The 13,342-nt window shown below is 37.4% G+C and overlaps 1 protein-coding gene across 4 annotated transcripts in view; it reads right to left on the reverse strand.

Moving 5' to 3' along the window:
- Positions 1–13,342, reverse strand: part of LOC121506150 (inactive dipeptidyl peptidase 10-like) — an 85,648-nt gene that overhangs the window by 40,060 nt on the left and 32,246 nt on the right. For 2 of the 4 annotated variants that reach the window (XM_041781765.1, XM_041781766.1), the window contains exons 1-3: positions 13,227–13,320; positions 8,958–9,072; positions 8,752–8,847 (exon numbers count right to left, since the gene is read on the reverse strand). In XM_041781765.1, coding sequence (XP_041637699.1) covers positions 8,752–8,847; positions 8,958–9,072; positions 13,227–13,283 — 268 coding nt within the window. In that variant the 5' untranslated portion in view covers positions 13,284–13,320. Of the gene's footprint in view, positions 1–8,751; positions 8,848–8,957; positions 9,073–13,226; positions 13,321–13,342 lie in introns of those variants that run through there. The other 2 variants (XM_041781767.1, XM_041781768.1) reach the window with 1 other exon arrangement.

A 13,342-nucleotide genomic window follows, 5' to 3' on the forward strand; every position in this document is an offset into this window, starting at 1 on the left:
CCAGGTTAAATTGCAAACTAAGGTGGGGATTCAGAATGATGAAAATCCATTAGGCAACACCAAGGCTATAACTGTTTACATTTAAAAATAATTTAATATTGGGAAAATATGTGGACGTGGGTTCTCAGAAGCATATTTCTTTTTATCAGTGGAGATGCCCAGACTGATCAGGGACCAATCCTTACTGGATAATTTTAATTGAAAATACCTGATTAGCAGATAAGATTTCATTCTTCTGGTCAATTATCAACAAAACCAGTCACCTGAGGTTAATACTCTGGTGTCTGCAGCTGAGGGATGCATTGTGTGTGTGGTGTAGTGTAATTATATAGGCTAATTGAATTGCCAGCAAATAAGCAATAAGCACTCCAGCACTGTGAATCCAATTAAACTGAACAATTAATTGAGGTATCCCTAATTCTTAAGGTAGAATATTCCTTTATCCTATCCCTGGAAATAACTTGCTGAACAGCAATCACTGCAGACATCTATTTAGAAGTGTTAGCACAGTCATTAGCTTGTTAGCGACATTCATGCTAAAGCAGCTTACTATAGAGTTATCTTCCCTCCTCTTTTGTCCATCATACTCCTCAATATAATCTCTGCTATTCCAGTCAGTCACAAAATAAGACATCCAAACACTTGTTGTCCTCAGAGAACTAGGACATCAATGGTTTATATTACCAACACTCAGGATCTAATTTATCTACCTCAACAGGATGTGAGCTGGAGTGCATTATTCATTCCCATCACTCACCTATGTTTGTGCAGCAGAAACGTGCTTGGTGCGGTCGGGAAAAAGATTTGGGCACTTGTGTGCTCAATTGTTTTGCTCTGGTTTCATCTTAATGCTGCTCAGTACTTGTTTGAAAAGCCACTGAACTCAAGGAGCTGCAATCCTGCATCTTAATTTCTCATACTATCTTGTTTTTTTGAAGTGTTGGGACGTGATTTTAACATGAATCCCCCTCTTCAAGCTTTTCTTCAGCCTGGTGCTTTGTTCAGTCCTAAAAGAGATCTGATTTAACAGATTATAGGGTTTCTTATGCTGGTAAATAAGAGTGAGTAGCTTCTGAAGTTTGACTCGGATTTAAGAGGAAAGGAAGAAATAAATAGGAGCTTTTCAAGGAAGCAATTTCCATCACAGACATGTTTGAATTACACCCAAAACACCCCCAAGATGCCCAGCAGTAAATTTAGAGCCAGACCATGAGCGTCTACACGGCTCTCGGCTCCCATCACAACAGGTCTACGATAGATTTATACCATGCAGCATGTCGGATTGTAATTTCCCAACTTCAACATAAATTTTGGCAATGCACCTGATGGGACGGTTGACCCTGTTGGGATGAAAAAAAAAAATTATTATTGCAAAACAAGCAAACAAGTTTGTTTCCACTCCAGCCAGGTGATGTTTTACAGCCTCTGATGAAAGCTATGTTAGTTTTTAAATCTGTAAATCTATCATGTCATACCTTATCTGCCACTGGACAATCATTTTATCCAACTTTCTGACCTACCTGTGCATACTTCATTTCTAATTGATAGAATGCTAGTAGTTTGTCCAGGTTAATAAGCTCTAAGGTAAAATGAAAATATTCAGCATTGAAGAAGGTATTCTTGGAAATAAAATTCTCACAGCAAAGCAGATGTAAAGTTTGATACTGCTCTCTTGTTAAACGTTGAAAGTATGGCTAGGAAGTTAATCCCAAATTAGATTAAATTGCAATATGGCCTGCTGTAATTTTCAAATCGCAGAAGTTGAAATATTTCTTTCACTTGAAATGTGTCAAAATACCAGTTTAATAAATTAAATTTTTGCAGCAGCAGAGATTTTATGCACATTATACAAACATTCAAGTGTCCTTTTTTTATAATGGTTTACAAAAATCCTCCTTTATGTGTTTTATGTATGTTTTTCTCAATCAAAATAAGTGGCATAGAAATGAAAATGCCCTTAAACAAAGCAGATGACATCACATGCAATACAAGCAAAAATAGTTACCCTATTCTATCTAAAACTGATGAAGCCTAGCGCTACTACATGAAAGTCAAATCCCAGCTGCGATCAGCTGGTAGCCAGCCTCACCTCCTCCACCCCAGCCACCTCTTTTATAGCTTAAAGCTTGTTGCACCCTCATATTCAGATTTATGCTACTATGGATTTATTGCTTCAGTCATAATTTCTTTGTTTTCAATACACATGGTCTTATATATGGAATTATTCATTGCTTGAGTTCGGAAAAATACATAAGATTAACCAAAGAATATAAGAATTGCATATTAAATCGCAATATTTGGGGGGGGGGGGCCTTCAGCCCTAGTTAAAAGTGAAGCTACCACCAACAGCTGTAACCTAGCTTGGCATAGAGCTGAATAAAGGAAAGAACAGGCAGCCTGGCTCTGCTTGGAACTAAAAAGTTCATCTGTCATCCTCTCTTATGTTCACAAATTAAGGTTTATAAGTAGTTTATGTGACACAAAAAATAAGAAGTAAAACTGACAGACTACAGTCCCTGCTTGTTGCTCAGCAGCATCTGAGGACCAATAAACAGACCAGATTTCAGGATATAAAGGGCACAATGGGATGAAGGCTCAATTACAGCATCAATTTCATAGAAACATTGGAAAACAATACGGAAATGTGGCATTTATGGTTGTTTTCTGTATTATTTCAAACAAAACAGACCCATTGTATGCTTTTTTCTAGGGATGCACTGATCCACTTCTTTTCAGTTCCGACCCAATTCCGATAAATATGTGCCGATTTTTTTTTTTAACAATTATTTTTGTTGTTGGTATAATGTGTGAGGTTACATGAGGCTGTAGTAAACCACCCAGCTCCTCTTATTACAAAGCAAAAAAAAAATACAAAAATGAATTAAATTTAAATGTATTCCAAACTAATTTATTTGAACTACTACTAAATACTGATTTGCTAGTTGGTTAAACCAATTACCTATCATTTTTTATGAACAGGGGCTTGAAATCCCTGTCTATAATGCTTTTTAATGAACCTCCCACCACTAGAGACCACTGTAGCTTCAGTTATTAATCAATATTAATCTGAAAAGAGGAACGAAGGCAGGCAGCGCTAGCGCTAGCCACGCTGTATGATCAGGCTAACGTCACACCCACTCTTCTCTGTGTTCTTTCATCTTTAGACTAATTTTGACTATTCTAAATATAAATTTACGTTTAAACTACTAGGTAATTATGCTGCTAAGAACATCCCAAACTAATACTAGCTCAGTTACATACAGACTGTCCAATGTTAGACCGCGGTGCGTTCATGGTCTACCGCAAACTGTAGGATGGATTTGGATCAGACACTTGGATCGGCGCTGTCAGTCGGATATCCGATCTATTCATTACGTCCATATCAGACCCGATACCGATATTGGATCAGATCAGTCCCATCCCTAGTTTTTTCATTTGTATACTCTTTATACATCATGGTTGATATGCATAGTGTCTTTTCAGTGAACTGTTTTGATTCTCTCATCTAAGGTTTTTGCTACTACTGATATCTAAAATGAGCCCAAAACTACATGGAGCCTAATGGACTTTTTTAGTGAATGCTGCTCTTTTGAACCAGCTTGCCTCTTACTTTGTCTGCCAGCTTTTAGTGTGCTGGGAAGAGGACTTTAGAGCTTTTTGGATAAAAATTGAGATATGAGTACAATGACATTGAACCAAATTTGGAAAGTTTTGGATCTAAAAGCAAAAACAGACAAAATAGAAATGAAAATTTCCTCAAAACTTGTGCAAGTCAAATCTGGGTGAATTTTTACAGCCTTTTTTATGGAAATGACCCTGTTTTGTATGCAAATGAGAGTATGATGAATTGCTTGTATAAAAAGAATGGTTGACACTGTAGGACTGTACCAACAGCTAAAGACCAAATCACACTCATCTGACTCCGTGAAGACACATGTTAAGATCAAACGTCAGTCCTTTCTTGTCAGTAGTGGAGCACAATCTCCACACGGACACTTAAATAATCACATCTGTTTGTGTGAGAGTGTGTGTCTTAGTGGTTGTCCAACACAGAGCCCGTAATGAGAAGCCACAGGCCACAGGACCAGTCATTAGTATTATCTCTCTGTGGAGGGGAAGGACGCAGCGGGTGGAGAATCTGTTTCATCTCCAGAGCAGAGTGGCCGTCTCTCACTGTCCCCCTCCACCTCTGTCCTTGTGTCTCCTTCTGTCACTACCAGAGAGTCTCCAGCAGGGTGTTATGAATATATAAAGTCATCCGTTTTCCCCGCTTTACCATTAAAGCAATAATTTAGCTGTCATGTTGTCAACAAACAGCTGCAATCTTTCATTGTTTCTGTTCAGCTCTGCCAGCTCGAGCCGATATTTTCCTCTTCTGTCTCTCTGTCTTCCTTAATCTTTCTCTTCCCTGCTCCGAGCCCGAACGCAAACACAATCTGTCACGCTGTCGAGGAGCCAGTTAAACAACACGGACGTTTGGATCCGGTGATGTGGAATTTAGGATTCGTTACGTTTGGACTTGAACACAACCAAGAACATGTGGGGGATCTCTCTGTTCATGCCGCGTGACACATGATAAAGCACTCGGTCACAGATCGAGGTCGTGCTGTAACACCTCCAGCAGAGTGCGTCTTACGTAACAGTGAGAAGAAAGTGTAATGAGGAGGTGTTGTGGCCTTGGGAAAAATGGGGAGAAGAAAGGTCAGTAGGGTGTAATGGAAGCTGTTATGGGAAAAAATAAGGTTTGAAAAGCTGTTGCACTACTCTTAGCATGAAAACACATCTATCTGATGACGTGGCTGAAATTTCCAAACATCATAAAGAATTTCTGGAGCAACATGGTGACTGTAAAAATAACTCAAAATGCCTGAATCTTCTTCCCTTCCAGCTTGTGTAAAATGGCCTCTATTTTTCAGCCACAAATTATAGTGACTGGAGCTACTTGCATCTCTAGAGCACAAGTTGATGTTATATTTGGAAGTTTACTTATAATGATGCATTACTATTAAACTGGAGGGGAAAGAGAAAGTAACCCTCGAGCTTACACTTTTCCAGCTTTATGGCAATGAAGAATCTTAACTGGGTAATTTTCACAGACACATATGTGGATGGACAGTGATGAAAAGGGGGAAATTTGTTGACTGTTAACTGTACTGATAGTGTTGCAAAGAACAATATAGATTCAAAGGACATTTCTGAATCAAAATTCTCAATAACAAAGCTTTCCTAATGCTGTTTTTCAAAGCTTCTTGGCTAAAGTTAGGATCTTTCAAAACACATTTGCATAGCTAGAAACTCCTGTATGTATAGATACATTTATGAGAATGTATATCGAAAATAATCAAATGATTTCAGAAGCCATTAATCAATACATGTATCTGAATATGAGGGTGCAGCTATATGCAGTGTGTTGCATTGATGCATCCCTGATGCAAGCAGTACGCCATATTTGAAAAGTCCACTGTGTTGGGAGAAAGAGCTTTGATTGGCTGTGGGAGCTATGAGGCAAAATTGGTATCCCCTAGCTATCGGGTGATTGTGGCTGGGGGTATGACTTCTGTGAATTAACACTAAGTTTTATTTAATATTATATAGAATAAACTGGGGCAGAACAGTTAAAAACTTTCTAATTGCAATTATTTTTGCTCAAGAAAGGAGGATTTTTGTAAACCATCCTGAAAAAAAAACACTTCAATGTTGGCGTAACGTGCACAAAATCTCTGCTATTGCAAAACATAAATGTATTAAACTGGTATTTTGTGACATTTCAAGTGAAAGAAATATTGCAACTTCTGCGATTTGTAAACTGCAGTAGGCCATATTGAGATTTGATCTAATTTGGGATTAATTGCCCGGCCCTACGATATAGGAGACAAGCTTGAATAAATAGTGGCATTCACCCTGCTTCCCCTATCCTCTCTCCAAGCTGTATCCTCAAACTTTTCTCTGTCTTTCCATCTTTGAAAGTTTTTATTTATTTTATTATTGTTATCACTATTTTTAGCATGTTTCAATTTATTTACTCTTCTAGTTGTTTTAGTCTAAGCTGATCTTATTGGTTTTGCCTTTATCCTTTCAGTGCTTATATTGCTTTTCCCTTCCTCATACATCTGCTTTTAACTTTCATTTTCCTGTATCACTTTACCTTTCTTATTGTTTTAGTTATAGTTTGTCTATTAAATTACTTTTTGAATCTTTGGTCCTCTTGGTCTCAACTTTTGCAGCTGAGTCCCTGAGTTGGCCTGGTTCGTGTGACGTCTTAGCTCTTAATATTTCTTGGGATGTCTTAGTTCTTAGGATGTCTTAAGGCACCCTTACACCTAGCGACTTTTCAAGCAATTTCAAAGTTGTGAAAGTTTTCAGGCGGTCTTTCTTCAGTCTTGGCATTACAACAATATCAAATGTGTTTGACATAGTCCTAGGTCTTTTGTCTGGTCTGATGCAAAGTGCGTTTTCAGTGATGAAACCATCATCCACAACCAATGGAAGTCAGCATGTTAAATCAGTTCATTTTTCAAAACATGAATGCGGGCGTAGTTCAGTCAGAAACGGCTGAATGTCCGCTTATAACTCAAGAGATGGAAAACCGTTTCTAGTCTGAGCTGCAGTCAGATCTGTGGACCTGTGTACCCGACATGACAGGTACAATAAATCTTCACTAGGTCTTTCAAAGTAAAAGCCCCATCAGTTTGTTTCTGTGGTGAGACAAACCGTGTTGTCATACGGTACTTTTATTCTGAATGTGTCCGGGATACTTCTTTGGTTGTTGCACTAACTTGCAAAGTTGCTTCAGTTTTTTTTCTCAGAAGGAATCTTAATCTAGTCTTGTAGTTAGTGATACCCGGTCTTTGCAAAACCTTTGTCTGAAATGTTCTTTAGATGTGAGAGGGTCTCAGATGCCATTTTTTTAAAGTCTTTTAAAAGTTTTAGTCAACTCCTCTAGTGTAAGGCCAGTCTTAGTGCATGTGTTGTCTTGAGATGTTTCAGTACTAATGATGGCTCATGATGATGTCCGAGTAATAATGTTGTTTGGGTTTCATTTATAGGTTGGGGGTATTTTGTTTTGTTTAGGTTCTTCTACCCTGCGGATCCTCTTGATGCTGTTTGTTGTTTGGGTTCTGCTGATTTGTTTCCTGCATGTCAAAACACTTTGTGAAACCCTTGTTTTGAAAAGTGCTTCACAAATTAAGTTTATATCCTTCATTAGAGCACAGGTATCTAAAATTGTTTTATTCTATAAAGTGTCCAAGCTGCTATAAGACTAAAACTTACAACCATTAAGACTTTTACACTGGAGGCAGATAAACTTGTGTATATTCTCACCTTGTACTAGTGTCTTTTGGTAAGAATTAAGCAAAGCAGAGGATTTAGTTAAGGTACGATGAAGGGATAAATAACCAGGAAGGAACACATTATCCACCTTAACCCAATTAAACTCCATCTTTAAGATTCATTTTTCCGGCTTTCTTTATTTTAATGGCTAGCCTTTAAATTTAATATGATTAGGTTAAAGACTGAATTTATAGAGATCATTATTTACTTTTACCTTCAGATACTGAGCACATGCTAAAGCAAACAGAGCAAGGAGTACATGTGCAGCACATGTAAGATACACACGATTTCAGCTCATTACTTTCGAGCAGAATGACAAAGATCTATGGCAGCTTCAGTGATAAAAAAGGATCTACTTTAAAGCTTCAGTAATTTCCTGTGATAATGACATAATGTGACATTATTATTGTCATTATCACAGGATGGGAGGGTATCTGACTCTGAGTCACTGCTCATGATTCAACATGACACTGTGAGACCATCTGTGTTTGTAAAGCAGGTCAGCAGGGGTCGCCTCCATTTCTTTATATGTTTATGCCCTCTGTTTATGCCAGTGTTGTGATAAATAACAGACAGTGCTCACTAAACAACCTCAGGCTGCAAGTAGATGCTAGCTGCTAAGTGACATGACAAAACGATCAAGTACTTCACATTTATAAAATGTATTGGTTTACAATGAGAGTTTCAAGTCTGAAATAGGTAGGAATGCGCTTTTTTCACTTCCAGACATATAAATCTGCTAAGTTTATGCAAAGAAACTTTTGTATGAGAACTGGACAAGTTCAAAGACATTTATTTTATTAAGTTTCATGTCCGCCCTCTTATAAAGGAAGGTGTCAGGAATCAAAGAAAATACTTGTTGTTTCTGTATAAAAGATATGCTAAATGTGACAAATCCCCCCATTTTCAACCATTCTAACACTGGTTAGGCAATATAAGCTGCCACACATGACCAGCTGTTGCATCTAAACTAGGGCTGGTTGATATGGTCAATTTTTTTTTAACTGAATTACAAAATACAATCTATATCAATAAATGTTTCTGTGAAGAAAGGGTTTGTATATGTGGTATTTACAATACTGACTTACCCTATATTTGATTTGTAAATATTTTGATAATTTTAAGATCTATACATTGCTCTGCCCCACTCTAAACCACAGAAAACTGAAAAAAAGCACAAATTTTTCCTCTTTGAAATACCTGTACATGTCTTGTCAAGCTTCAGAAACTCACACCCAGCATCTCAATCTTCTTCTTCCTCTCAAAGTCACACTGTTTTATTTTAGCCCTATCACACCTTTCTCTCCGTGTCACACCAACCTCACCTCCTGACTTACATCCTCACTCTCACACTCACCTTCTTCCTGAAACATTTTTTCAATCTTTGAACTGCCAGAGTAGAGAACATGCTGTACTCACCGCTGATCCATGTCGCCTCGGGGTCGTGGACGCTGAACTCTGGTTTGTACAGATCTGCCACAGTCAGCCTGGACCTGCTGCTGCCAGGGAGCTCAGCTGAGAAAACATCAAAATAATGTCAAACTAGTATATTCTTACAACTTTACCTCTAAAGAAGGAAGAAGACAACCAATGAGTAAATAACTAAGAATTTAGTGTATAAATACCGGGTGTGAGGACAACCACAGACATGGTGATGAGCGAGCAGACCGCCACGATCACCAGCAGAGAGATAGCAATGCCCTTCCAGTTTCTCTGCGGGGGGCTCACATCCACAAACTCCTGCACACACAAACACAAAAACAAACCAGTATTAAGACTTACATCTCAGTGTCTGAGCAAGAAATACAGACACCCAGTGGCCATGTCATTTACAGTTTAAAGTTTTACTTTATCCACCATTAAGAAAGAAATAATTTTAAAAAAAGTATCACATTCCTAACAGCCAGAGTAAGGCTAATTAACACATACTTCCATGCTAGGATAGCAAACTTAAGTCTTTTCAACAATGCATGGCACTCCTCATGAAATGGGAAAAGACAAGGGCAGAAAATGTCAGGATATCCTAGTTGAGGTGGAAAAGGAGCTTAAGAAACAGAACTTGAAATATGTTCAACCTTTAAAACATCACAATATTAGCATGTTGGCATTAGATGTCAACTCTCGCATTATTTCCCTTGCACTAGACTGGACTAAAAAGACAATAGTCTTTAAAGATAAAACTATTAGATTTTTCTGACTTTGTAACAAGGGTTGAACAATTTGGGAAAATAATCTAATTTCCATTTTTTTTCTCCAATATTGCGATTTGAAATGTGATTATTTCTCAAGTTCCTCATCTTGTATATTTTCCAGCAAACACAAGGAATAAATCATTCTACATTAAAGGGGACAAATTATGCAAAAATCATTTTTTCAGGCTTTTCTAACACAAATATGTGTCCCTGGCCTGTCCACAATCCCCTCAAGTACCAGAAAAATCACTTCCCTCTCACCCTCTCTTTTTCCACCTTTCAGAAAATGTGTGCTGAAACAAGCCGTTCTCAGAGTTTACATCCAGTGACCTCACCAGGGGCCTAAGCACCGACCCCCAGGTTTGGTTGGCCCTCCCCCACTTGGAGGAAAGTTCCACCCTCCTCTATTGATCCTCTCAGATACCAGCTGAGATGCTGGATAGCTCAGTGGGTTACCCTGCCAGACTACAGTCCGGGAGATTGCTGGTTCAAAACCCTGTCTAAACTTTGGGGAAAAAAGTGTCTGTAATATTATGAGTGCTGCATCCATTTCCTGAGAGGGGTGTGGTCAGGGGCGGAGTCAGACAGCTAATTGCCATTTAAAGCCACAGACACAGAAACGGCTTGTTCTGAGAAGGGCTGAAGCAGAGGGGTTTTTAGACATGCAAAAATCCAATACTGGAGTAGGTTTTTAGCAACAAACTTCACAGGCATGTTTTGAGGACCTCTGAGAACAATATAAACTTGTCTCAAAAGAGTAAAATATTTCCCCTTTAAAACCAACAAAATATTAGATTAAAGAAGGGCTGAACAATTTTAAAAATAACTTATTTTGATGATTTTGACTTGTTTTGCAAATCAGAAATGAATTCTTGTATTGAGGGGAGTGTTCATTTTAATGTCATTCTCATATTCAACATATTCCATAAGAAAAATGCACATAAATGAGGAAAATGTAATTTTTTTGCAGACTATTTTTAAAAAATGGGACTTAAAAGATTGCATGACTTTTAATGCATAACAACTCTGCAACAAAAAAAGTTTTAAAAGCAGTATTTTCAGTTAAAAGAAATACGGCACCTTCGTCGGTTCGTAAATTGCAGCGAGTTATATCCTCCTGAGACCTGAGCTTTTATCTGGAATGCATTTTTAGTTTCACCCATTTCTGATTTATCAGTCAGATGATCTGACTAGTATTAAGTCTTGTCTTTGAACAGGAAGGTTTTTACCAAAAAATTATGTCTGGGAATGAGGGCAACAGGTTTACCTTACAGTGTAACACTCAAAGATATAGATTTTTAAAATTGTGTATACATTTTGAGAGCGTTTTGGCCAGTTGATAGGAGATTGTTCAGTCAGTAAGAAATGGTATCAGTCATTCAGAGACATACGGTAAAGTCTTTTTTCTGATTATGGACCTGATACCTAGCCTTAACAAGTTAAGGCCAGGTATAAACTTTTGACTAAAAGTTCTGGAGATCCTGGAAAAAAATTCCCTTTAAAATAAGAGATTTGCAAAACATAAAAAAATATCACCTAAATCACCAAAGATTTTAGTAAAATTTAAAAATTCTTTCACAATTCCCCCAAATCTCCTCAGATATTCCCCAAATGTTTCAGTCAGCTTTTCTGAAAAGGCCTAAAGATTAACATAAAGTTTTCACCTAAAAATCTAACAAAAAATCTAGAAAATTGCCAAAAAATCTCTAATGAAATTAACAGAAATTTACAAATAAATTCCACCCACATTTCCAGGAAAAATTTCAAACATGTTCCCTCCATATTCCAAGAAAATTTCAAAGAATATCACCTCCACACATTTCCAATCAAATCCCCAGATTTTACAAATATATTCCTTAAATTCCCATAAAAGTACCCAATATTAATTAATCCAGATATTCCAAGCAAATACTTTAAACTTTTATGAAAATTCTGGACAAATGCCTCTAAAGTTCGAATAGCAGAAATCGTTACCGTGTTGTAGGAAAGTCAGAATGCAATATCCTCTATTGTGCACGCAGGGTCTCAGGAGAATATTGTGATTTAATCTAATAATCTAATTTGCAATTGATTGCCCAGCCCTATTTGTAACTGCACAACAAAAAAAATGATCATTTTATAAAAACAACTAACACAAAAAAAAGGTTTTCTAGTGTTATTTTGGACTAAATGACAAGAGTGCAAGAAGTCTCTTATATATAAGCAACTTGTTGACTGCAATCCACCATTCCAAAATAGTAACCAAGAAATACAAAACCTCTAACATACGAGAGCAAATATTTGTGTATACTTCCTAATTAAGCTGTTCCTTTTTAGTGCCTATTCTTATACTGTGTAAATTATGGCACCTGACTTTTACTGGTGTGCTCATAGGAAGTCATTATAGTCATGTCATGTCGAATCATTACATGAAAAGTTTGTTTTTAACATGTTAGCTACCACATCTAGTATCTAACTACATGAATAAATCTAGTAAATTTGTACTGCAGTGGCTCCTCTTATATAACTCTACACACTCTTATATCATCTAGTCTAGACAGATTGGTGGTTATCCATCAAAAAGAGCCGTCAGGGTTTAGCCATTTGTCTAAAAAATAAATAAAAGGGAACCACTTGGGCTTGACATGGAAAAATGCAATCTGCCCTTAGGATTTTATACTCTCAGTCTTTTCAGTGTGCTCACATCTCTGTCTAAGACTCTTAAACGTCCAAAACTTCAAATTTGGTGTTGTACTGTATTTAACCCTGCTTATGGAGAGGCAACGGGGTTACGTCATTTCTCTGGACTCATCTCTCACTTCATGCCAGGATGGTGTAAGCCACCTGCAGCTGAGATGAGAAAAAAAGGAGGAAAATGATGCAAGAAAGGCTGATAGTTCAACCTCGGATTTGGCTTAAAAAGAAAAAAATGGGGTTGAATACAGAGGTATCCAGCAGTGACACTACAGGGAACCGCAACAGCTGTCATATAGTGTTTAATTCACTGTGCATCAAAGCTTCTAAGCAAGAGAAAGGCACATTAAAGCAGACAGTATGAAGCCTCTCTGACTTTAAAAACTTGTCAGACTGAGTAGTTACAACATGATTCATCGGTAAAATATCCATGTAGAAACGGCAAGGACATATGCTTCTTTCATGGTATAGTATGTTTAGAAAACGACTTTGAACGAATTTGCAACTTAGCAGTGTAAAAAAAAAAAAGAAGCAGTTGAAATTAGCCCCGCCTTTACCAAATGCAACATTAAAGTGATGTACCTCTTATTAAAACACTAATTATAATACAGTCATGCATAATATATAAGGCAGAAATACGCCATTTGGGATAATGAGTGCATATACCTTGGGTATATTTTATGCTAATAGGCATCTACTTCTAATGGAGTCGCACTGCTACTTTACTTTAAAAGCTAAAGTTTAGATACTGACATAATGGCGACATGAAAAAGACAACCTATCGACAAAAGGGAGAAAAAAAATCTTATTTTTGTTCAAGTATCTGCAGTCTTAACCTTATTAAACTTAACTATTGGGAGTACTTTAAAAACGAAATGTTTTGTCAATTATATTCAATGACAGCAGGGTGACGGAGTCTTTTGTAGTGTCACTCTTAACGTAGCGCGAGAGCAGCTGTACCTCCACACGGCTTAATAACTGAAAATAAAACCAAATAAATATTTATATTCCTCTATTTTTGGTAAATACCTCATCCTGTAAGCCGTCTTTCGGTTTCTTCTTTGTCGGGTCTTTGGAAGCGGTCATTTTCCCGGACAAACGGTGCTTCTCCTCAGCCTGAATCCAGCCGCTCTCCCTGTACTAAC

This window comes from Cheilinus undulatus, linkage group 24 (assembly GCF_018320785.1).
Source record: "Cheilinus undulatus linkage group 24, ASM1832078v1, whole genome shotgun sequence".
NCBI classification, from domain to species: domain Eukaryota; kingdom Metazoa; phylum Chordata; class Actinopteri; order Labriformes; family Labridae; genus Cheilinus; species Cheilinus undulatus.